The sequence below is a fragment of the Geotrypetes seraphini genome, chromosome 1 (genome assembly GCF_902459505.1).
Source record: "Geotrypetes seraphini chromosome 1, aGeoSer1.1, whole genome shotgun sequence".
NCBI classification, from domain to species: domain Eukaryota; kingdom Metazoa; phylum Chordata; class Amphibia; order Gymnophiona; family Dermophiidae; genus Geotrypetes; species Geotrypetes seraphini.
Window position 1 is genome coordinate 4291076 of NC_047084.1, and position 24221 is coordinate 4315296.

The 24221-nt window shown below is 46.6% G+C and overlaps 1 protein-coding gene across 3 annotated transcripts in view; it reads left to right on the forward strand.

Annotated features, from left to right (window-relative positions):
* TTC37 (tetratricopeptide repeat domain 37) overlaps positions 1-24221 on the forward strand; it is a 238848-nt gene that overhangs the window by 141586 nt on the left and 73041 nt on the right. For all 3 annotated transcript variants that reach the window (XM_033917115.1, XM_033917275.1, XM_033917201.1), the window contains exons 28-29: positions 6257-6334; positions 14875-14999. In XM_033917115.1, the coding sequence (XP_033773006.1) occupies positions 6257-6334; positions 14875-14999 (203 nt within the window). The remainder of the gene's footprint in view (positions 1-6256; positions 6335-14874; positions 15000-24221) is intronic.

A 24221-nucleotide genomic window follows, 5' to 3' on the forward strand; every position in this document is an offset into this window, starting at 1 on the left:
CATCATCAGACCTGACAGTGAGTACTCGTGAGGATTCTGCTTGATCCTTATCGTCACAAAAGGACTCCAATGCTGGGTATCAAGCAAAAGTGAAGAAGCACCAGGATCAGTCACTAGTACCCAATGAGTTGTGGTGCTGTGAGGACTGCTTTTCTTCTGTAAAAGCAATGTGCCAGTCTCCCAAAGCTAGGACCCCGCCTCCTTTGATTTGATTCCAATGTTTTCACAAACTGTTTCCAACCAGCACTGTCTCCATTTTTACTGAGGAGTGGCTCCAGATCACTATATAGGAGGAACTGGATTACATCCTGGATCGATGCAATTCTGAGGTATTGAGGGCATTGGTGATGACTCTGATGCCACTCCAGACCATTCTGGAGACTCTTGCCCTGCCTGTCAGTCATTCATTGATGCCAGTGTCCTACTGCACATCGAGGCCAGCGCCAACCAATGTAGTGCTTTCCAATCCATCAGGGGATTCCAGGAGAGGACCAGTTGCATCCAGTGGGGTAAGGCAGGCACTGACTCAGACATCCCATGAAGAATATTTTGCTGAGTCTGAGTTGGACTGCTCCCAAGGATCTGAGGTAGAGCCAGAGGACCTCTCAGAAAAGAGATTGATTGGCCTGCCTTTGGACCCCTCCCCACCACAGGAAAAGAGGAAGTGTCCCCTAGATCATAAGAATAGCTATACTGGGTCAGACCAATGGTTCATCTAGCCCAGGATCCTGTTTCTATAGTGGACAATCCAGGTCACAAGTACCTGGCAGAAACCCAAATAGTAGCAACGTTGAATGCTACCAACCCCAGGGCAAGCAGTGGCTTCCCCCATATCTGTCTGAATAGCTGACTATGTACTTGTACCTCCTGGAACTTGTTCAAACCTTTTTTTTAAACCCAGCTATGCTAACCACTATTACCACAACCTCCGACAATGAGTTTTTTCTCAGGTGTTGATCCCTAAGATAACTATGATTTGGATTATTCTTCCCAATGTGCATCTTTTTCCATTTGTCCATATTAAATTTCATCTGCCATTTGGATGCCCAGTCTTAAAATTTCCTGAGGTCTTTCTGTAATTTTTCTCAGTATGCATGTGTTTTTAACAGCTTTGAATAGTTTTGCATCATTTTAAAATGTAATCACCTCACTTGTTCCATTTCCCAGATCATTTATAGCTTCCTTTTTTATAAGTTCCTGGACTAGTTACTCCAAGAAGCGATCATTTATTAAGTCTAGGAATTTTACCTCCCTAACACTCCTTGATGTAACATTTGTCTGGTCATTATTGAGGTAATTGAAATCACCCACTATAATACTGTTGCCTAATTTGCCAGCTTTCCTAATCTCTGTAAACATTTCTTCATCTGTTCTATTCTGTTGGGCAGTAGCACAGCCCTACCAATATACTCTTTCCCTTCACACATGGAATTTCTATCCTTAAGGATTCCATGCTGTTATCTGTTTCATGCAGAATGTTTATTTTGTTTCACTTAATTCCCTCTCTAACATATAGCATACCCCTCTCTCCAATTTGATCCGCTTTAACATTGTGAGATTATTTGTACCCTGATATCCTGTTGATTGTCTCCTACCAGGTCTCTGAGAGTGTGGGGAATTTTCTTTGCATTTATGATCTGTTTAGAAGTTGATGGGGATAATTTGCATCCTTAACTTTACTCTCTCCTAAAACACTCCTGGCTTTCTTTCACATTGTTGAAACTTCTCTATCTTGATTCCCTAAATATCCTGTTTCATTAGTACCCTTCAAGGATACTCCACACCAAACCATATGCTCTTGGGTGATTGTCTGCTTTCCAGTGGCGTACCAAGGGGGGGGGGCGTGGGGGGCGGTCCGCCCCGGGTGCCAAGCCCTGAGGGGGTGCTCCTGGTCCGGTCCGGTTCCCCCCCCCCCCCCCGCGCCGGGTGTCGCGTCTGGAAACAGCCTGCAGCAAGATCGCGATGCCAGCGATCTTTGCCTGCTTCGGCTGTTTCCTCCGCCACGGTCCCGCCCCTCCTCTGACATCAGAGGAGGGGCGGGACCGCGGCGGAGGAAACAGCCGAAGCAAGCAAAGATCGCTGGCATCGCGTGATCTTGCTGCAGGCTGTTTCCCCAGGGAAAAGAAGCGGGGAGGCCGGGGGAATGAGCAGTGCTTCGTGGTGGTGGTGGTGGTGGTGGGGCTGAGCGGTCCTTCAGCAGGCCTTCAGGGGGCAGCAGGCCTTCAGGGTGGGGCGGGAAGGCAGACCTTGTGGAGGGGGGGAGACAGGCCTTCAAGGGGGACAGGCAGGCCTTTGGTGGGGGGGGTGACAGGCCGTCGGGGGGTGTGCAGGCCTTCCGGGGGGGGGACAGGCCTTCAAGAGAGGGCACAGGCCTTCTAGGGGGGGACAGGCAGGCAGGCCTTCAAGGGGGTACAGGCCTTCGAGGGGGGTGTAGGTCTTCGGGGGGGTACAGGCCTTCAAGGGGAACAGGCAGGCAGGCCTTCAAGGGGGGGCAGGCCTTCAGGGTGGGCAGGCCTTCGAGGGGGGTGTAGGTCTTTGGGGGATGCAGGCTTTCGGGGGGGTGCAGGCCTTCAAGGGGGGAAAGGCCTTCGAGGGAGGTGTAGACCTTCAGGGGGATGCAAGCCTTCGGGGGGATGCAGGCCTTCAGGGGGGGCAGGCCTTCAAGGGGAACAGGCAGGCAGGCCTTCAAGGGGGGGACAGGCCTTCAGGGGAGGGGGGGTCCTGGTGTAGAAGTACACGGAGGGAAGGGGGAGGGGTTCAAAGAGACGTGCATATGCCGGACTTTGGGTGTGAAGAAATAATGGGTCTGAAAATAGAGGAGAGAGAGAGAAATGATGGACATGAGTTTTAGGGAGGGAAGGAACAGAAAGGGAGAGAAGTTGGACACAAGGGATGGTGTGGAGGGGGAATAGAGATACTGATTAGGAGGGTAGTTGGGAAAAGAAAGGGAGAGATGGTGGTCCCTGGGGTGGTGGGGAAGGAGGGAGAGCTGCTGGATGAAAGGGTAGTTAAGAAAAGGTGGATCTGTGGAGGGAGACAAAAAAAGGAAAGATGCCAGACATCCGGGGGAGGGAAGGGAAACGGAAGGGGAGGACAGAGATGGCAGATGGATGGTTAGCAAGGAGAAAGAAGAAAGAAGGAGACCCTGGCAAGCAAGTTATCAGAAGACAACCAGAGCCTTGGACCAACAAGATTTGAAAAATAACCAGACAACAAAAAGGTAGAAAAAATTTTATTTTCTGTTTTGTGATTACAATATGTCAGATTTGAAATGTGTATCCTGCCAGAGTTGGTGTTAGACCGCAAACGTGAGCTAGGATTTAACAGAGAGAGGAAAAGTCCTTTTTGTTTCTTTATTTTATTTACACCACAGCGCCAGTGTGGTTAGGAGAAGCCAAAGGGGGGGGGGGGGGTGAAAAAGCTATAAAATAAACCCACCAGGATGTTTGAAAAAAACACCCAATTGGGCAGGAAAATCGAATCGATAAACCAATTCAATAGGCTGAATCGAATCAAAAATTTTTTTCCTGAATCTGGCAGCACTAGTTTGCGCTACTGTCTTAGACTTTAGGACCTGGGAGAGATGGCATCCTCAGTACTTTATAATGCAAGTGAAATGAGGATTTGGTCAGATTTTTGAAGGGTCTGCACTCTGCAGAAGAAAAATATTGTATAGGCCAGGGACATGAGACAGCAGGAAATGGGAACTTTTCTTCCTTCTATTTTTGTGAATGGCAAGGCTGAGGATGTCAGAGAGTTCAGTTAAAATATGTGCTTTATAAGAAAATATAATAATGTGTTTTATAAAGTTTATAACATTGCTGGCCTACCCGGTGAGGTGTTCCTAGTGGTGGTGGCGGCGGCAGCGTGTCAATGTGTTGAGAGGAAGAGGTGATCTGGGAAATTCTGCTGAGCAAACTCCGGGCCCATTTCCACCCCCCAGTTAGTCCACTCCACTCAACTGGTTCACACACTGAGTGGGTCTTTGGGTGTTGTTCCTGGGTAGTTGTTTTGGGATCTCTTCCAGTGGTTTGTCAGTATCTCCTTCTGGTCCAAGGAAGGAAACTTTGTTAACCTTAGCACTGACCTACAGAATATGTTTGTAACAGCGCTGCTTGTGTGGCATTAGTCTATGTAGTGATCGAAAGAAAAAACCAGACATTTGCACATTTTTGCACTATATGGTGGGTGTATGAGGAGATTCACATTTCCTGCACAGCTAAGTCTGTGTGAAGTTACCTTGTGCTGTATTTGACATCTAGCAAAGTCTCTGTTTGGAAGGAAAGATCTCAGCTTAAAAATGAAGTGGCCAGAAGTTATGGTAAAAGCAAATAGCGTAGCTGGTTTTAAGAAAGGTTTGGACAAATTCCTGGAGGAAAAGTCCATAGTCTGTTATTAAGACATGGGAGAAACATCTGCTTGCCCTGGATCGGTAGCATAGAATGTTGCTACTCTTTGGGTTTTGACCAGGTACTAGTGACCTGGATTGGCTTCCATGAGAATGGGTTACTGGGCATGATGGACCATTGGTCTGACCCAGTTAGGCTATTCTTATGTTATGTTCTCATATGTAGGGGCCTTTGTTTTCACTTCTTATTTTAATGTATTTTTTTTTCTGAGAACTTATCAGTGTTTTTTATAATGGGAACAAAAATGGAAGAGAATTAATGTGTGTGGAATGGGGGGTTAACTAATTTCTTCAGCTAAATAATTCAATCCACCTCAACCAGACATAGGAGAACTCACGCACCATTCACACACCCTCCAACCAAAAACATCAAAAGAAAAAAACAGTTCGACAACCTCCTAGCCATTCGAGCTGCAACACTCGACCCCCAACTCTACAACCTATTGACCCCGACCACAAACTACAAAACCTTCAAAAAGAAATAAAAACCCTTCTATTCAAAAACACATAAAACCGAACTAACACAATCAGAACTGTCCCAAGCATCACCTGCAACTACTCCATATGTACTTCTGATGTCATGACAATTCAGACATAATTTATGTTATATAATGGTTACATATATGAGGTTCAGTAAAAGAAAATTTTCACTGTCTGTTTCTATTATGACCATTTATTCAGTTTCATGGTTATTACAAAAAATATTTTTTTACATGGGGGGGGGGGGTGTCAAAAAATTATGGGCCCCGGGTGCCACATACCCTAGGTACGCCACTGCTGCTTTCCCTCCCATCTTAGTTTAAAAGCTGCTTTATCTCACTGTGGCCTTGAGCAGAATATCCAGTGCAATAGCCAGCTTGTTCAGACAGTCCTGCAGAATTTGTTTGGCGTCTAGAATCTATCTCCAGACTCCTGGACTTATTCTTTTCTGTTCCAGGCCTGTTTTTGTTTTAGTGTTCTTGGTTCATTGCAAGTCCTCCTTTGTCCGTGGTTTTCAGAAAGTACGTGGGCATGTGCAGTGGGGGCTTGCCAAAGGTTTTTATAAGCAATAGAATTCTGGGCAGCAGCTGCACTGGGGCTCCATTGATGATATCACCCATGTGAGAATGTATGTCCTGCTATACTCAGGGAACATCTGCTGTAGGTTGAGTAACATTGCTTTCTTTGCTCACTGTGACATAGTCCTCCTTGAAACTCTAAAATACAAAATTCAGTGTAGCCTCTATACAAAATGGTTCAAATTTTTTTTTTTTCACTTGAGGCTAGATTTATTAAAGTGTGCTACCTTGTTAACCTGAGCTAATGCTGTTAATGTGTTAATAAACACGTCCCGTGCCTACAGTAAATAACACACATTAATGTGGTAACACACTTTAGCAAATCTGGTCCTTGGTGTGATAAATTTTAAATGCGAGCTACTTTTAAAGATGGCTTTTGCTGCTACTGTTGTAGGTTAACTGATGTTGCTGCCAGTGTGTCTTGCTGTTTTGGAAATGAAGGGCAATAATTAAGCTCTGTGGCATACTTATAGATACCTACAAGCCATTTTTGAAAGAAAAACTCAAATACTTTGCTATCATGCCTCTATTTTGCCATGGTGAATATATGTGTGCTCTCGTCCAGAGCACATACTTTAGCCACATAGCTTGGGCATGGGGGTAATAAACCCCAATGTATATAAGTAACATCCATTTAGGACTGCAGTTTAAGGAAATGCCACCTAATGCTTTATAATGCAGAGTAGTGATGTCATCATGTCTTCCATATTGCAATGCTGAAAAAAAGCTGTATTAATTGTAAAATAGTCTTCATTTCTTATTTTTACTTTAAAATCCTTCCATGATGAAGGGCTGTTTTACTGCTGGAAAACACCGAAGACAGAGAAAAATACAAGATCGCCTTGAGAAATTACGGCAGATTACTTTGGTAAGAAGTCAGCTTTTGGCATAATGAGTTGTGTTGCACTACAAATAGCAGGCTTCTGGTATTGTTCTTTACATACTGCTTGCCTGTGTAAGACAATATCTGGCTACCAGGTCATTTTGTTTACGTAGTTTAGCCATTTAAATATTTGTTAAATGTTTTGTATGTTTTATAATATATTTTGCTTTCATGATTTCATTCTCTTGTTTTTCACATCACCTGATATTTATAGGAAAGAAATGAAACTCTTCCCCCAACCCAAACATTACTATTTGAACCTCAATAAGTATGGAAAGCTTTTTGGGCAAAGTATACATTCATAAATTTAACATAAAGGATAAAATTAATATGGTGTATTCTTGTAGTCATATTCTGTGTCTGTTTGAAAGTACAATCGTGGTAATGGAATGTCCAGTGGGTTAGTGATATAGAGTTAATAAAGTTATATGAATCCCACATTTATTATTTAAGTTAATAGTAACAGTTCACTACCAGATATATTGGGAAGAGCAGGATACCCCAGGCTCCTTTATACACAACAAACAGTGAAGTGGATAGAAAACTAATGGCAAAAAAGTCCAAAGGCAAAGGGTGACATTCAAACAAAAAGTCTTTATTGGGTCTACATCTCAAAGACTTAGCAAGAATCGAGTTTCGGTTATAGGGCCTGCCTCAGGAATCTAAACACATATAAAACTCAAATTAAAAAAACAGCAAATAAATATGTAAACCAATTAAATAATGAAAGTCATCAAATAGCAATAGTAATGATGCATAAATAATTACATGTAAAAAATGATACCTGCACTAGACAAAATATACAGTATAAGCATAAATAAGTATAAAAGAATGTTAGAAGAATAATATAGAAAACTGAATTTAAAAATTAGTGTGAGAATCGATAAATACCATATGAAAAGTACATGTAAACAATATAAATAACAATTATGTTTATGAGATGAAACACATTAATAAAAAATCAATTATAAATGTTGACATCAGTGTACTGAACCCATATGCAGGGCAGGATTAAACGATAGGCAAAGTAGGCACATGCCTTGGGCCCAAAGGGTTTGGGGGGGGATTCAGTGTGCTGATTTGATGACTTCATGCTGCTCTTGCAACAACGTGTTGGGAGTAGACATTGTCAGCATCCAACGTTTATTGTTTTCTCAAAACTTGCAGCATAGCAAAGAAGCCCAGCTGGTGGCTGCCCTTGAAAGGAAAAGGAAGACTCTGGGCTCCTTTTACTAAGCTGTGCTAGCGGTTTTAGTGCGCGCTACAAGCTAACGCCTCCATAGAGTTGGCGTTAGTATTTTCCGCGTAGTGCAGGGGTTAGTGCGCGCTAAAAATGTTACCGCAGCTTAGTAAAAGGAGGCCTCTGTGTTTGAGTCTTCTGCTGTGCACTGCCAGTTCCGCAGCAGAATGGAAGGGTGCAACTTGCAGATTAGGCCCATATCCGGCCTGGGGGAGGGGAAGAAGAAAAGTAATAGAAGTCATTGCCTTTTAGACATGCAGATGTGGCTGAGCTGCATGGGAGTGCCCCCAGCAGAAAAGAGTTGCTTTCTGTAGGAGCCAAGAGGTAGCAGATATGGAAATGGACAAAGGGACTAACTTGAGGCAAACAAAAGTGAGCTAGAGAGTAGTTTGAGTCTGGGTAGGGGTGTGTGTGAATTAGAATATTGGAAGGCGAAGGATTTGAGTTGGGCTGGTGGGGGAGGGCTGGTTAGAGTGATCTGAGGGGGTACTAAGCCTGGGGTGGAGATAACGTGATATGGAGGAGAGAATACTAAAGCTCTGGGAGGGGCAAGAATGATCTTAAGGAGAGGTATAAAGCTGGAGGGGAGTAAGGGAAATAAGTAAAAGTTATGAAATCCAGAGGATCTGGATTTGACTAGTCAGCCATGTCCTTGAATCCTCTCCTCAACTCCCTTGGTTAGGCTGTGCTCTGCTGCCTTGACTTGAGATTTTTTCTTTTCACAGTAAAGTTGGATCTGGAGTCCTTCTCTGGATCCAACTTTGTTAAGTATCAATCTGCCTGGGACTGTTAAGAGGCAGACCAAGACAGGTTCAGGAGAATACCTCCAGATCTTACTTTTATATGAAGAAATCAAATACTAACATTTTAAAATAAAGAGAAAAAAAGTGGAAATAAAAAAGTAAATAAGCAAGCAAGCAGGTAAATAAATAAATGGAGGCATGGGCAGTGTTGGACAGAGCAGGGGGTGGGACCAGAGGGCCCACTGTAGAACTAATCCTGCCCTTCCCATATGTATGTAAAGAGCTACAAGAACTACAATACACATAATGATATATTAACCCCAGCATTGGTTTTTCACTATGATCATAAACTCCATGGAGGAAAATGGAACACACCAGATGAGAATGTAAAAAAATATAATTTAAATAAATGTTGCAAGACTAAAAATTGTGAGTTATACTAGAAGTACTAAGGGAGAGTGTGGCGCAGTGGTTAAAGCTTCAGCCTCAGCACTCTGAGGTTGTAGAGTCAAAACCACAGAAACCGATAGCCTCACTCTTCGGACTCCACTATAGGATGTCAATGGAGATTTCAAGATCATCAGAGTCCATACACCCAACCAAAAAAAGTCAGGAAAAGGCTCTTCTCATTGCCTCCTTGATGTGAAGTAACTAGTCAAAATACTTCTGTATCATTTCATCCAGAAATAAAAACTATATTTTACTTATCGTTTTAATGCAGTGTCTCTAGCATGTATGGACTTTGATGATCTTGAAATCTCCATTGCCATCCTATAGTTGAATCCGAACATAAGAATTGTCGCTGCTGGGTCAGACCAGTGGTCCATCATGCCCAGCAGTCTGCTCACGCGGCAGCCCTCTGGTCAAAGACCAGCGCCCTAACTGAGACTAGCCCTACTAGCGTACGCCCTTGTTCAGCAGGTACCTGTCTAACTTTGTCTTGAATCCCTGGAGGGTGTTTTCCCCTATGACAGACTCCGGAAGAGCGTTCCAGTTTTCCACCACTCCCTGGGTGAAGAAGAACTTCCTTACGTTTGTACGGAATCTATCCCCTTTCAACTTTAGAGAGTGCCCTCTCGTTCTCCCTACCTTGGAGAGGGTGAACAACCTGTCCTTATCTACTAAGTCTACTTATCCCTTCAGTACCTTGAATGTTTCGATGATGTCCCCTCTCAATCTCCTCTGTTCGAGGGAGAAGAGGCCCAGTTTCTCTAATCTTTCGCTGTAAGGCAGCTCCTCTCAACACCTTAACCATCTTAGTCGTTCTTCTCTGGACCGTTTCGAGTAGTAGTGTGTCGTTCTTCATGTACGGCGACCAGTGCTGTACACAGTACTCCAGGTGAGGGCGCACCATGGCCCGGTACAGCGGCATGATAACCTTCTACGATCTGTTCGTGATCCCCTTCTTTATCATTCCTAGCATTCTGTTCGCCCTTTTTGCCGCCGCCGCACATTGCGCGGACGGCTTCATCGACTTGTCGATCAGAACTCCCAAGTCTTTTTCCTGGGAGGTCTCTCCAAGTACCGCCCCGGACATCCTGTACTTATGCATGAAATTTTTGCTACCAACCTGCATCACTTTACACTTGTCCACGTTGAACCTCATCTGCCATGTCGCAGCTCATTCCTTGAGCCTGATTATGTCACGTTGTAGATCTTCACAATCCCCCTGCGTCTTCACTACTCTAAATAACTTTGTATCGTTCGCAAATTTTATCACCTCGTTCGTCGTACCTATGTGAGGATATCGGTTTCTGTGGTTGTTTCCATTGGAACCTCACCTTTTCATCTTCCATACCGGTTTAGGGGTTGTGGGGTCAAACCCACACTGCTCCTTGTGAACCTGGGCGAGTCACTTAATCCCCCCATTGCCCCAGGTACATTAGATAGATTATGAGCCTACCAGAACAGACAATGAAAAAATGCTTGAGTACCTGAATAAATTCATGTAAACTCCCCTGGGAGAACGGTATAGAAAATTGAATAAATAAATAAATATTATGACTGCCATATTAACTGCAAATATATACAGTACAGTATAATATGACCAGCACGAAACTCTTAACTAAAACACTGAGTGAAATATCTCAAGGAGTAAAGTAGACAAATACATTGACGTAAAAAGAAGTAGAAATACATTGTCATAAAAAACTATGTAAGTGTTCAGGGCGGAAGAAACAAAAAAGAATCTAAAATAGAAGAATTAGCCAGTATAACATTTATTAGTATTTGAATCTGGTAATTTATTCTAATATCACTGCATGTCTTAATACATTTTTCCGTGGTGGTTTTTAAGTTCACTACTACTACTTATCATTTCTGTAGTGCCAGATGTACGCACTGCTGTACATTAAACAAGTAAAAGACAATCCCTGTTCAATAGAGCTTACAATCTAATCAAAACAGACAAAGAGAGATTAGGGAATATCTCACAGAGTGAATAATAAAACAGACATAGGTATATAAGTGAGTACGAGTTAGGAGTTAAAAGCAGCCTTTTGAAAGCGGGCTTTTTAGCCTGGATTTGAATACTGCCAGAGATGGAGCTTGACGTACTGACTCAGGCAGTCTGTTCCAGACTTAACGGCGCAGCAAGATAGAATGGAGGGCGTTAGGAGTTGGCAGTTTACTCCTGCCCCAATATGCCAAAGCCAACCTGTCATGAGTGGGGAGTGAGCATGGACCTGGGGAGCTAGAAGGGAGGTCTGGCCGGGGAGGGTGAGTGGCTGGGAAGGAGGTATCAGAGGGGAAAAGGCCTGCATAAGCTCTGGTGGCCACCACCATCTGTTAGCCCAAGATATTCATTGTCGATGCCCAGCCATCACCTGGTACTGAATATCTGGGGCTAATTCTGACCGCCATGAGCTGAAAATTCTTGCTGGCAAGCGAGCACAAACGCAGCCATAGCTAATCAGTAATAGTCTTTTGAGTGATTCTGGTAGAGGTAATACCAGCAGAAAAGGGGCCAAAAGAACTGTAGGGGCATCCCTGCTTTACCTTTTGGAAGTTTTAGGCTTTGCTCAGGCCATGAACCATCTTTTCTCTCCAGAAGCATTATGGACTTGTTTACAAGCTGTGTATGTTCACAGCCAAGGTCATCTACCAACGCTGGGCCCCTCTTGCTCAGTGAAGATGTGTAGGAGCGAGCCTTGCATGAACCTGCTCTCAGAAAGCCACGCCCTAACTGAGTGGGGGATGGGCTGGCTTTTGCTTTTGCTGAGTCTTCTCCTGCTGCTCAATTAACTTCAGCAGGTGAGTGCTCAAAGGGCTAAGAGCTGCTTTACTGGGAGCTACTCTAGGCTTAGAGGAGTGAGCGTTCTCATCCTGCTCCCCCTCCTCCCAAGGCTCCTGCTCTTGGGCACTCTCATTAGAGACAGAGTCTTGTTGCCTACTAGTAGAAGAGCTGCTGCATTGATCAGCTCTCTTCAAGGTTAGGTTTTTTTTTGTCTTCTAACTGGAGCAAGACTAGCTGCAGTGCTGGGCTTGTGACAATATATAAGTATTTGTACTCAGTATTTTTCTGACATTTGTTTATGCTTCTAATAAATAAGATTTATTCATACTTTGGCATCATTCTTCCAATAAGATAGCAGTGGTAGAACGTCTGGAAATTATAAGGTGCTGTTTCCCCAGCTGTGAGTCCAAAATAATTACTGTACTGTGATTGTCTATGTAATATCAGCACCTGTTCTACAGAACTTTATGTACAGAAATTGATTCTAGTATTGGAGCAAATACTGTAGTGAGCCTGCTGTACAAGAATATTTATATGTCAGGGAAGAGAGCAAAATCAAATCCAACCGTGAAAAGGTGTAGGAGTGTGCTATATCTGCAAGAGACTGTGGAGGTGCTTAAGAGTAATCATGGAGAAGTGATGCTAAACGGTGTCAGGTCAAAAGCGCGCCGGGACAAAGGCGCGCCCAGACAATTGAGTGCAGCGCGGAGGTGCGCGCCGCTCTAAATTACTGTTTTTAGGGCTCCGACAGGGGGGCGTGGGGGGGAACCCCCCCACTTTACTTAATAGACATCGCGCCACGTTGTGGGGGGTTTGGGGGGTTGTAGCCAGTGTTCCCGCTAAGGTGCGTTGGCCTGCGCTCGCGCACAAAATATTACATCGCAGCGCAAAGTTTCTCTTCACAGCGCACACACGCGTCGCAAAGGTAAGGGGAGGTAAGGTAAGGGGACGCATTGGGGGGATTGCACTTCCCCACAATTGCCATGCTTCGGTTCCTCTTCTTCCTTCCTTCCTCCCCCCCCCCCCCGCGGGACCCTGCGGCACCATCAACTCTTACTCCCTCTAATGTCGGCCCTGCAGCTCCAGACTTCCTCGCACCTTCTCCCCTCCCCCTTTGGATCGCTATTATTTTAAATGTTATAGCCGCGGAGCTGTATCCATCAGTGGAGATGTCTAACCTCGGCCTGCCCCGGAACTCTTACTGCAGCAGCCGCCCGTCTAGGCAGGAACAGGAAGTCACTGTTGCAGTAAGAGTTCCGGGGCAGGCCGAGGTTAGACATCTCCACTGATGGATACAGCTCCGCGGCTATAACATTTAAAATAATAGCGATCCAAAGGGGGAGGGGAGAAGGTGCGAGGAAGTCTGGAGCTGCAGGGCCGACATTAGAGGGAGTAAGAGTTGATGGTGCCGCAGGGTCCCGCGGGGGGGGGGGGGGGGAGGAAGGAAGGAAGAAGAGGAACCGAAGCATGGCAATTGTGGGGAAGTGCAGAGCTGCAGGGAAGAGTGTTGCGGTACCCAGCTGGAGGGAGAAGGAAGATGAGGGAGGGAATTAAAGGAGATGCCAGGGCTTGGAGCATAGGAGGAAGGTATGCCAGTCTAAGGGAAAAGGAAGGGGGAGATGTGAGAGCATGGAGGGGGAGCGAAAGATGGAAGAAAAGGAAAGGAGAGAGATGCCAGAGAATCAGGGAAGGGGAGATACCAGACTATGAGGAGAGGTGTGGGAGAGGGAAGGCGAGGAGAGAGATGCCAGACCAATGGGGTGAAAGGAGAGATGGAAGGGGGAGGCATACAGTTTCTGGAAGGGGCATAGAAGGAGAGAAGATGCCATATAGGGGAAGAGAGACGGCAGACAGTGAATGGAAGGAAGAGAGTTACAAGAAGATGAGGAAAGGAGAAACCACAGAAGACAAAGGTAGAAAAAAATTTCTATTTATTTATTGCTTTAGGAGACATGTGTCACTGTTTCTGTGAAGCATTGTATGCAGAGTCCAGCTTCTTGCTGGTTCAATTTAACCTTTGTCTATGTATTTTTATTTTATCCCCCCTTTTACAAAACTGTGAAGCGTTTTTAGCACCAGCCTTGGTGGTAGCAGCTCTGATGCTCAGAATTTTATGAGCATCAGATCTGTTACCTCCGTAGCTAAAATCCACACTACAGTTTTGTAAAAGAGGGAGGGGTTAGTTTGTGATTACATATTCCTTACTAGGCGAAGGTGTTTTCTGTGTTCTGTGTGTTCGAAAGACATGGTTTTCTGTTAGGATTGACGGTGTAGGATTGATCTGTGCTGGTCTGGCTTGTTTAGTTTTACAATGGGTGTATTGATGTACTGCTCACTGCAATATGTAAGATGCTGCCTTTTCCTAGGTACTCATGTGTGACGTGTGGTTTGTTACTAAAAATCATGTTTTTCTTACAGATGGGGGGGGGTGCCAAAAAATGATGGGCCCCGGATGTTACATATGCTAGGTACGCCACTGTATGTAAAGATACCAGAAAGCTGGCGTAGCAAAAACTTCTAAGTTTTGAGTATTTAACCCTCCCACAATCTCACGGGCACTCGTTTCAAGTTTATTGAGATTTTGATTTAAACGCAATATCAAATATTTTCAATGCGTATAACAAAAATAAATTTGGGGAAATAAATAAAACCATTTGAACCAGTGTTCCCGCTAAGCTGCGCTGGCGTGCGCTGGCGCACAAAATATTACATCGCAGCGCACACGTTTCTCGTCACAGCGCACGATCGGAAGAGGCGTACGGCAGATGGCAGGGCGGCGAGAGGAGAATCGGGCGAGTTGGCTCATAACTTGCTGGCGCCCGATATTTTTGGCTCACGGTGAAAAAAGTTTGCTCACAACACCCGCCCGCTTAGAGGGAACACTGGTTGTAGCCCCCCACATTTTACTGAAAACTTCACTTTTTCCCTGTTTTTAGGGAAAAAGTCTGGGAGGTTGTATTTTACACACACAAAGACACTCATAATATTGAAAGACTCTTGCGTATGTGACCTACATGTCATCTATTCTAGTGTAAACGTATGAAGGGATTTTTAAAAATCACACCGGAATCTCTTTGGGGGGACATCACTTTTAGTCACCACTGTTAGTCACTGTTAGAGACACTGGGTTAGTCAAACAAGATGAAAGAAGACGACTAAAATCTATTGCGTAGTGACCACTTTGAGCTCAGTTATAACTCTTGGTACATGAAATCATTGCTTAATAAATTTGTGGACTGGATCCAGTGTGGAATATAGTTGGCCTTTTTCATAACTTCAATGTACCTTTTTTGTATTTTGTTCTCAGTGCTGTAGGTCAGTATGATGAGGCCATTCAGGCTTGCACATCAACTTCTCTCACCAAGTTTGATGATATCACAGCAATCGCACTGGCTTACTTTAAAAAGGGTCTTCTACCTGAAAGCTTCAAAGGTAAGAGATTAGTTTCTGTAAGGAACTAGAAGGGTTTAAAGACAGTGTCACATTGCAGTTTGGGTTAGATTCTTTTTTATTCTTTTCAACCAAAAGGAAGTTGAAAAGAATTATTCAAAAGAAGTTGAGAATATATTGTCTGGAGGGCAAAGAATTCTCTGAAAATGAGTACGAGTTCTCTTAAGTGAGTACGAGTTAGGAGTTAAAAGCAACCTTTTAAAAGTGGGCTTTTAGCCTAGATTTGAATACTGCCAGAGATGGAGCTTGACGTACTGACTCAGGCAGTCTGTTCCAGACATACGGTACAGCAAGGTAGAATGGAGGGAGTTAGGGCAGTTTACTCCTGCCCCAATATACCAAAGCCAACCTGTCATGAGTGGGGAGTGACTATAGACCTGGGGGTCTAGAAGGGAGGTCTGGCCAGGGAGGGGTGAGTGGTTGGGAAGGAGGTAGCGGAGGGGAAAAGGTACCTGTTGAATGTTATGAAGGTCCCAGCCGATATTCAGCCAGGGCCTGCATAAGCTCTGGTGACCACCATCATCTGTTAGCCCAGAGTTTGAAAATAGACTAGATCAGACTAGAGATTCCAGAGAAGAAAGTGCTCAATAATGAGGCTGCTGTTTGTGAATGAGTGTTTGTCTTCTCCAAGGGCACTGTAAGCTGAAAAGAATCAAGTGGTAATATCTTGTTACCTTTTGGCAATACAAATTTAGATTGGACCTTGTTAAAAGCAGTGCCTAATACTGTTGAACAATGGGGTTTGTCCCACAAATTAAAAATAAATAAATAAATAACTGTTTCTTTGGTTGAGTCCCCAGAATCTAGCTAGATCAGACATTTTGTCAACTATACAGCAGATCAGAATAATTATGTTTTTGATATGCAAACCAGAGTTCTGGCAATCCAATTAGATCATTTACTTACAGATTAAATTGGTCAGTAAGAAGCCTTCGGTCTTTAAAGAAATTGCGAGTAGTATGTAAATATTTTGATACAGCAGTGTTTGCAATTATAGTTCAATCACTTATATTTTCTTTGATAGACTGTTGTAATATAGTGTATCTGGGATGTGCAAAGGATTTTTTGAAGAAACTACAGGGAGTACAGAACACTTCAATTAGGGTCATTTTTTCAATTTCTAAGTATGATAGAATCACATCATATTTTATTAAATTACATTGGTTGCCAATACATGCAAGGATAAATTTTAAGTTTTGTGTGTTGATTTTTAATATTCTTTATTGCCAAGGACCATCTTATCTGCTGGAATTAGTCTCCTTATTAGTAGATAGACTAGGGTATGCTTTAAGGGTGCAAGATTATCTTCAATTTCCCTCCCCGAAACAAAGTAAATTATTTATGTAATGGATGGCATCTTTTTATTATCAGGCCTCTTTAATTTGGAATGCCCTGTCTTTTTCGATTAGATCAGAAGCTTATTACACAGCTTTTAGGAAGCTCTTAAAATCATTTCTATTTAAGACATTTTTATTTTTAAATTTATTATTATGTATGCTTATGTATAATTTTATTATTGCCTAGTGTTTAAGCCCGTTAGATTAACGGATGCTAGAATAGATGAGTAGATTTAACAGATCACAAAATTTAATGAAAACTTACCATGTGAGCTGTCTGTCTTTCTTTCTTTCTCTCTCTCTCTCTCTCTCCTTGGCCGCTGGCTGTCTGTCTGTTTGTTTTTCTTTCTCTTTCTCTCCTTGGCCGCTGTCTGTCTGTCTTTATTTTTTTTCTCTCCTTGGCCGCTGTCTGTCTGTCTTTATTTTTCTCTCTCTCTCTCTCTCTCTCTCTCTCCTTGGCCACTATTTGTCTTGTCTTTTTTTTCTTTCTCTCTCCTTGGCCGCTAGCTATCTGTCTTTTTTCTTTCTCTCTCTCCTTGGCCGCTGTCCGTCTGTCTTTTTTTCTTTGTCTCTCTCTCCTTGGCTGCTGGCTGTCTGTCTCTCTCCCTAGCCCCTTTATTGTCTGTCTTTCTTTCTTGCTTTCTGTCTGTCTCCCTGGCCCCATCTGTTTGTCTTTCTTGCTTTCTGTCTCTCTCCCTGCCCGCTGTCTTTCTGTGTGCGTCTTTCATTCTTGTGCGCTGCTTGCCTGTCTTTCTGTCTCTTTCTGTGGCCCCCTACCTGCCTGCCTGCCTTTCTATCTGTCTCTCTCCATGGCCCCCTTCTGTCTCCCCCCCAGAGCAAACCAAGATTGCTGCCTGCCCCCCAGCACACCCCTCCCCCCAAAGCATAGCAAGTTTGCTTCCTGGCCCCCTTTCCCTCTTCCCCCCCCCGACATCCCTGTGCAGCAGCAGCACCCCTTGCCTGCTTCCCCTGTCCTACATTAGCCCTTCTCCCTTCCTTTTCCCTCCCCCCCTGTCCAGCAGCACCCATTCCGTTCTCCCTGTCCAGCATTAACCTTTTCCCTCCCCCCCTGTCCAGCAGCACCCCTTCCCTGCTCTCCCTGTCCTATAGTAGGCCAGCCATCAGTAACATTTCTCATATCCCCATCCCCTCTCCTCCCGGGTCTCACACAGCGGTCGGCAGCGGTAGGTCGCTGCTCCTGCTTGCTTCGGTCCTACTTTCTTTTTGGGCGAAGGCAGGAGCAAGACCCGGCAGTGAGGAAGGCCCTAGGCTGGAAGCAACATCGGCAAATCAAACCGCCAGACTCCACCCACACGCGCCGAAAGCCGCCCCATGCATCGGAAATTGAATTCGGCACAGAGTCAGATATCACGCAGGGATCACAGATTTTCTACTGCGCATGTGTGTTAAGGGTTTTCTTATTAAGGATTATGTTTAACTGGATTTGTTTCCGGCAGTCAAATCTACTGTGATCCACTATGAACTCATAAGGACTTTGTCGGAATACAAATTGTAATGCAATGTAGTACTGCCACTGAATTGGACCAAAAGAGATCCTGGAGGCAGAAGAAGATCTCCTCGCCCTAAAGGAGTACATGGACAAGATAAGCAACAAAACCGTTTTCCAGCCAAGAATAACCACAACTAGAAAGTTGTCAAAGCTGTGGAAAGAAGCTGAGGAATCAGCCATGCATCATAAAGTTTCATGGCATAATAAGGGCAATGAGAAAGTAGTCCAAAGTGCAGAAAAAAACTGGCAAGGCAGCAATGTTTCATTCATATCTATCTATCTCTGTCTAATCTAATCTGCAATTTATTAATTGCACTATACCAAAAAAGTGCAAGGCGATTTACATTCAAAGAGACCGTGAAATCTATGGGAAAATATAAAAGCAATCAATAATTAAAATATCATCATCATAAGAATATTACAAGTCATATAAAAAAGTTTTCAAATTTTACAAAACCTTAAGTAATTGATATCAGTCCTAATGTAAACAGTACACTTCTCCCTCCGGATTCGCGGGGGATAGGGGCAGAGCCGGACCGCGAATAGTGAAAAACCGTGAATATCCGGCTCTGACCCACCCCCGCCTCTCTCCCGCCTTCCCGGCCTTACCTGGTGGTCTAGCGGGCTTTCGGGGCAGGAGCGATCTTCCTACGCTCCTGACCCGGGCAGATCGCCATTAGGAAATGGCTGCTGTGAGTTCCTGTAGTCTCTCGAGACTATGACGGGAACTCCCTACAGCTATTTCCTAAGGGCATAGACAGGGGGTGGGTAAGCAGAGTGGGCAGACTTGATGGGCTGTAGCCCTTTTCTGCCGTCATCTTCTATGTTTCTATGACCTCTGTATGGCCGAGAAGGCTTCTGCTGCAGTAAATAGAATGTCTGAGCTATAATGAAGCAGAATCTCTGCAAGGCAAAACAACCTCTCCTTATCCCTGGAACACTCCCAGGGGGACGAAGGGCCAGAATGGTAATCTACGACAGCTAGCCAGACATCTAGGTACTGCATGTTTGGTCACTACTTGAGGAATGAGACTAAAAGTAGTGAGCAAGCATGCTATACAGTAGAAAGGATCCGTTGAGGCCCACTAGTGCTAAATGGCTGGCTAGCATGACTGAGCTGAACAGGCCAGTGACACTCATCTACAATCGACTAGCAGAGGAGAGCCCTACCACTGTAGGTGCAGCAAATAGACCAGCACTGCAACAGAATTATCTGGCCACAAATTAATCAAGCCTGCAATTCATGTGATAAAAAGGCAGCTGGTGCCATTGAGCTACATATGCAGGTGAATTCTGAAGACATACCAGAGAGCTGGGTGCTGATTTAGCTGTGCTAAAGAGGTAACCACAAGAGAATATCCTGATGTTGTGCAGTAGTGCAGATGCTCCATAAAGCTGCCTACTGCTGTCGCTTTGCCCAAGAACTGGCTGTCGCTGTGTTAGCAAGGATGACATGTTGCAGTCACTTTGTAGAATTGTCTGCTGCCTCAACTGTGCCATAGAGGTAGCTGCTGATGCTGCCTTGCCATAGAAAGAGCTATCTTGCAGTAGAATTGAAACACTGTCATAATGTTGAGAGCTGCCATAGCCAAACCGCTGAGCCGAAATAGTTATTGTAACTGCTTCTGCACCATGCATCTGGCTGCTGATGAAGTTGCGTCTTGCACCCATTACTGAGCTAGTAATACATAGGCAGCTGCCAATGGTGGGGCAGCAACATGCATGTATGTGCTAAAGTTGCAGTTGTCGGAACAGCAGTAGGCAGCATGTTATAAAATTCTAACACATCAGATTTCTGTCCTTTCTGGCTTCACCCCTCCTGTGTCACTTCCTTTTTGGATGGGACTATAGGGCTTAAAATTGTTCTCACTTTCTGAGGGAATATTCTTAAGGAAAAGAGGAAGCATTTTATAGACTCCCCTCACAAAAGGCTGATAGTTAGTGCAGCAGACTGAGATCCTGGGGAACTGGGTTCAATTTCCGTTGCAGCTGCTTCTAGCCCTCACCGAGGCACCCGAGGCGCTCTCCCTCCACAGACCACCACAGGGCAAAACGTCGGGCTAAACCAACAGAAACCTCGAACTGCCGTACCTCTAAGAAGGCCCGGGGTTCCCCCACTCTACGAGGCCGTTCACCTACACCTCGTACGGGACCGCTGAGGGTGGCAGAGTTATCACTCTCCAACCCACGCATCCTCCGAACTCCCCCTCGGACCGGGGCTCCGATCCGAGGTTTCGGGCTTTCACCAAGGGAGTCCGGGTCGAGGTCACCGATTCGACATCGATCGGTACCCCGAACCCCGGCATCGTCTCCGAGGGGCTCCTCGAGACGTCGGAGATCCACGACCCCGGAACACTTTCACAGTGCTTCCCCGGTCTCGGAGCTTGGATCGGAGCAGGAACCTCACTACTCGAGGGAAACCTCCCCTTCCTTCTCCACCCGATGGAGGTCTCGTTCACCGACCCCGCACGGGGCCTCGGGAACATCACGACCATCCTTCTCACGCTTTGTCCAGGACATGGGCCACGCTTTGAATTTAGACCTCCAGTCCGACTCCAGATACTCTAAAGAGTACCTAGCGGAACTGGATATGCCATCACTGCCCAGAGAGTCCCTTCGCTTACCGCCTAACCCGATACTCCAACAGGCTCTCTTCAGGAACCTGGAGACCCCCTATATGGTCACAGCCGTGCCCTCCAAAATGGAGGCCAAGTACCGTACAGTACCCTTTCCGGGATTTGAACAACCACAGCTCTCCCACCAATCGCTGTTAGTAGAATCCTCCTTAAAAAAGGCTCACCCCTCCCGGGTCTCAGCGGCGGTCCCCCCAGGCCGAGAAGGCCGAACCCTAGACAAGTTCGGCAGGAGACTATATCAAAATGCGATGATGGCCTCTAGGGTGCAAAGCTACACTTTCACCTTCACATCCTACCTCAAACACTTCATTGGACTACTGAGAGCCTTTGAGACTGACCTACCGGCCTCCCGCCAAGGAGCCTTTAGCCTGCTTTTGGAATCCCTCTCCAACCTACGCCTCCATCTATTCCACGTGGCCTACGATGGCTTCGAACTCTCCTCCAGAGAGGCAGCCTTTGCTATCGCCATGCGCCGATTAGCTTGGCTACGCCTGGTCGACATGGACCCCAACTTACAGGACCTGTTGGCTAACCTCCCCTGCGTGGGAAAAGAACTGTTCGATGACACTATCGAGGCGGCTACAAAACGCCTCTCCGAACACGAACGCTCGTTTGCCTCCCTCGTCCGACAAAAGCCCAAACCACCCGCGTCCAGGCCGTATAGGGCCCCTCCGCGCCGCTACCCACAAAAATCCATACCTGCGTTCTCGCGGCCTCCACCTAGGCGTCCGCAAGCCCACCACCGGGCCATGCCCAAATCCCAACCGCCTGCGACTACCAAACCATCCCCGTCCTTTTGACGGGATGCGCAGAAGGGGGCGGGCCCCCTCCGCCATAGTCCCAGGCCTCCTTCCCATCGGGGGTCGCCTCAAAGCCTTTTACCCTCGCTGGGAACAAATCACGTCGGACGCATGGGTCCTTGGCGTGATCTCATCAGGATACTCTCTCAACTTTCGGACCATTCCTCCGGACAACCCCCCAAGGAATTGCCCTCCCAACCGGACGCAGCTACCCCTACTCCTCTCCGAAGCTCGAGACCTGCTTCGCCTGAGAGCAGTGGAGGAGGTTCCCCCCGACCAACGGGGGAAGGGCTTCTACTCCCGTTACTTCCTGGTACCGAAAAAAACGGGAGACTTACGCCCAATACTAGACTTGAGACACCTCAACAAATTCCTGATACGGGAAAAATTTTGAATGCTTTCCCTACCAACCCTCTACCCCCTGATCGACGAGGGCGACTGGCTCTGCTCCTTCGATCTGAAGGAAGCGTACACACATGTCCCAGTGCACCGCAAGTTCTTGCGTTTTCAGGTAGGGGACTGGCACCTACAATATCGTGTCCTCCCCTTCGGCCTAGCATCGTCACCTCGGGTCTTCACCAAGTGCCTCGTGGTGGTCGCAGCAACCTTACGCTCCCAGGGCCTCCAGGTATTCCCCTACCTGGACGACTGGCTGATCAAAGCCCCGTCCAGGGAAGCGGTTATCTCAGCGACCCAACAGACTATTACCTACCTACAAAGTCTGGGGTTCGAGATAAACTTCCCAAAATCCCAACTACGCCCCTCCCAGTCCCTACAGTTCATCGGAGCAACGCTGGACACGTTTCGCCTCCGTTCCTTCCTCCCCCCTCCGCGTCTAGAGGCGTTAGTAAGTCTGAGTCGAAGGTTTTCCCTGCTGACCTCGGTATCAGCTCGACAGATGATGACTCTTCTGGGCCACATGGCCTCCACCGTCCACATCACACCCTTCGCCCGCCTCCATCTGAGAATCCCTCAATGGACCCTGGCCTCTCAATGGCGTCAAGACCGGGACCCGATCGACCGCCCCGTGACAGTGACGCCTTCTTTGCAATGATTGCTCCGCTGGTGGGCCGACTCTTCAAATCTTTCCAAAGGTTTGCTCTTCCTCACCCCACCCCACAGCAAGATATTCACCACGGACTCGTCGGAGTACGCTTGGGGAGCACATCTGGACGGCCTACGCACTCAAGGGATGTGGTCAGCAGAAGACCGTCGCTGCCACATCAACGTGCTAGAGCTTCGGGCCATCTATCTCGCAGCTGTAGCTTTTCAACATCTGCTCCACGACTGAGTGGTTCTCATCCGAACCGACAACCAGGTAGCAATGTACTACGTAAACAAACAAGGGGGAACAGGGTCCTGGTCCCTTTGCCGGGAAGCCCTGCGCCTCTGGAAATGGGCAATCTCCAACAACACCTTCCTTCGAGCGGTGTACATACAAGGAGAACAAAACTGTTTGGCGGACAGACTCAGCCGCCTCCTCCAGCCACACGAGTGGTCACTGCACTCTCAGATCCTACGACAGGTGTTCGAAAAGTGGGGGACGCCTCAAATAGATCTATTCTCATCCCCCCACAACCACAAGCTGCCTCTCTTCTGCTCCCGGATGTACTCCCCGGACCGGCTCGAGGCCGACGCCTTCCTCCTCGACTGGGAGGGAAGGTTCCTGTGCGCGTTCCCGCCGTTTCCTCTGATACTGCGGACTCTTGTCCACCTAAAAACAGTACAAGCCACCCTGATCCTGATTGCCCCTCGCTGGCCACGCCAGCCATGGTTTTCCCTTCTACTTCAACTCAGTGTCAGAGATCCACTGCCTCTGCCTCTGTTTCCCTCTCTTACTATCACAGGGTCAGGGTTCGCTGTTACATCCCAATCTTCAATCTCTTCATCTGAATGCTTGGTTTCTTTCCCCCTGACTGCTCTCCCCGTGTCTCAATCAGTCAAGGAGATATTGGAGGCCTCTAGAAAGACCTCGACGAGAACCTGCTACTCCCAAAAGTGGACCAGATTCTCAACCTGGTGCTCCTCCCACAGCCAGAACCCGGTGTCGGTCCCCGTCCCTCTGGTCCTTGACTATTTACTTCAATTATCTCATTCCGGCCTAAAGACCAACTCCATTTGAGTACACCTCAGTGCGATTGCGGCCTTTCATCAGCCCCTGGAAGGGAAAGCCCTCTCGCTCCATCCCTTAGTCTCTCGCTTCATGAAGGGTCTTCTGAATGTCCACCCTCCTCTCAAACCTCCCCCGGTGGTTTGGGACCTTAACGTGGTTCTGGCTCAACTAATGAAATCTCCATTTGAGCCCCTAGACAAATGCCATCCAAAATTTCTCACTTGGAAGGTGATTTTCCTGCTCGCGCTCACTTCCGCCCGGTGGGTTAGTGAGCTACAAGCTCTGGAAGCGGACCCACCCTTCACGGTATTCCATCACGACAAGGTGGTACTCCGCACCCATCCAAAGTTCTTGCCTAAAGTAGTGTCTGATTTTCACCTCAATCAGTCCATTGTCTTGCCTGTGTTTTTTCCCAAGCCCCACTCTCAACCCGGAGAAGTGGTGCTCCATACTCTTGACTGTAAGAGAGCGTTGGCCTTTTACCTCCAACGTACTCAGTCACACCGGAAAGTCCCACAATTGTTTTTGTCCTTCGACTCAAACCGGTTAGGTCACCCAGTCTCCAAGCGCACCTTGTCCAACTGGTTGGCCGACTGCATCTCCTTCTGCTACGCTCAGGCTGGTCTCACGCTGCATGGTCGAGTAACGGGACACAAGGTCCGAGCGATGGCAGCCTCCGTAGCGTTCCTCAGGTCCACACCTATTGTGGAAATCTGCAAGGCTGCCACGTGGTCTTCGGTTCATACCTTCACCTCCCACTACTGTCTGGACTCACTGTCCAGGAGCGATGGCCGGTTCGGCCAATCGG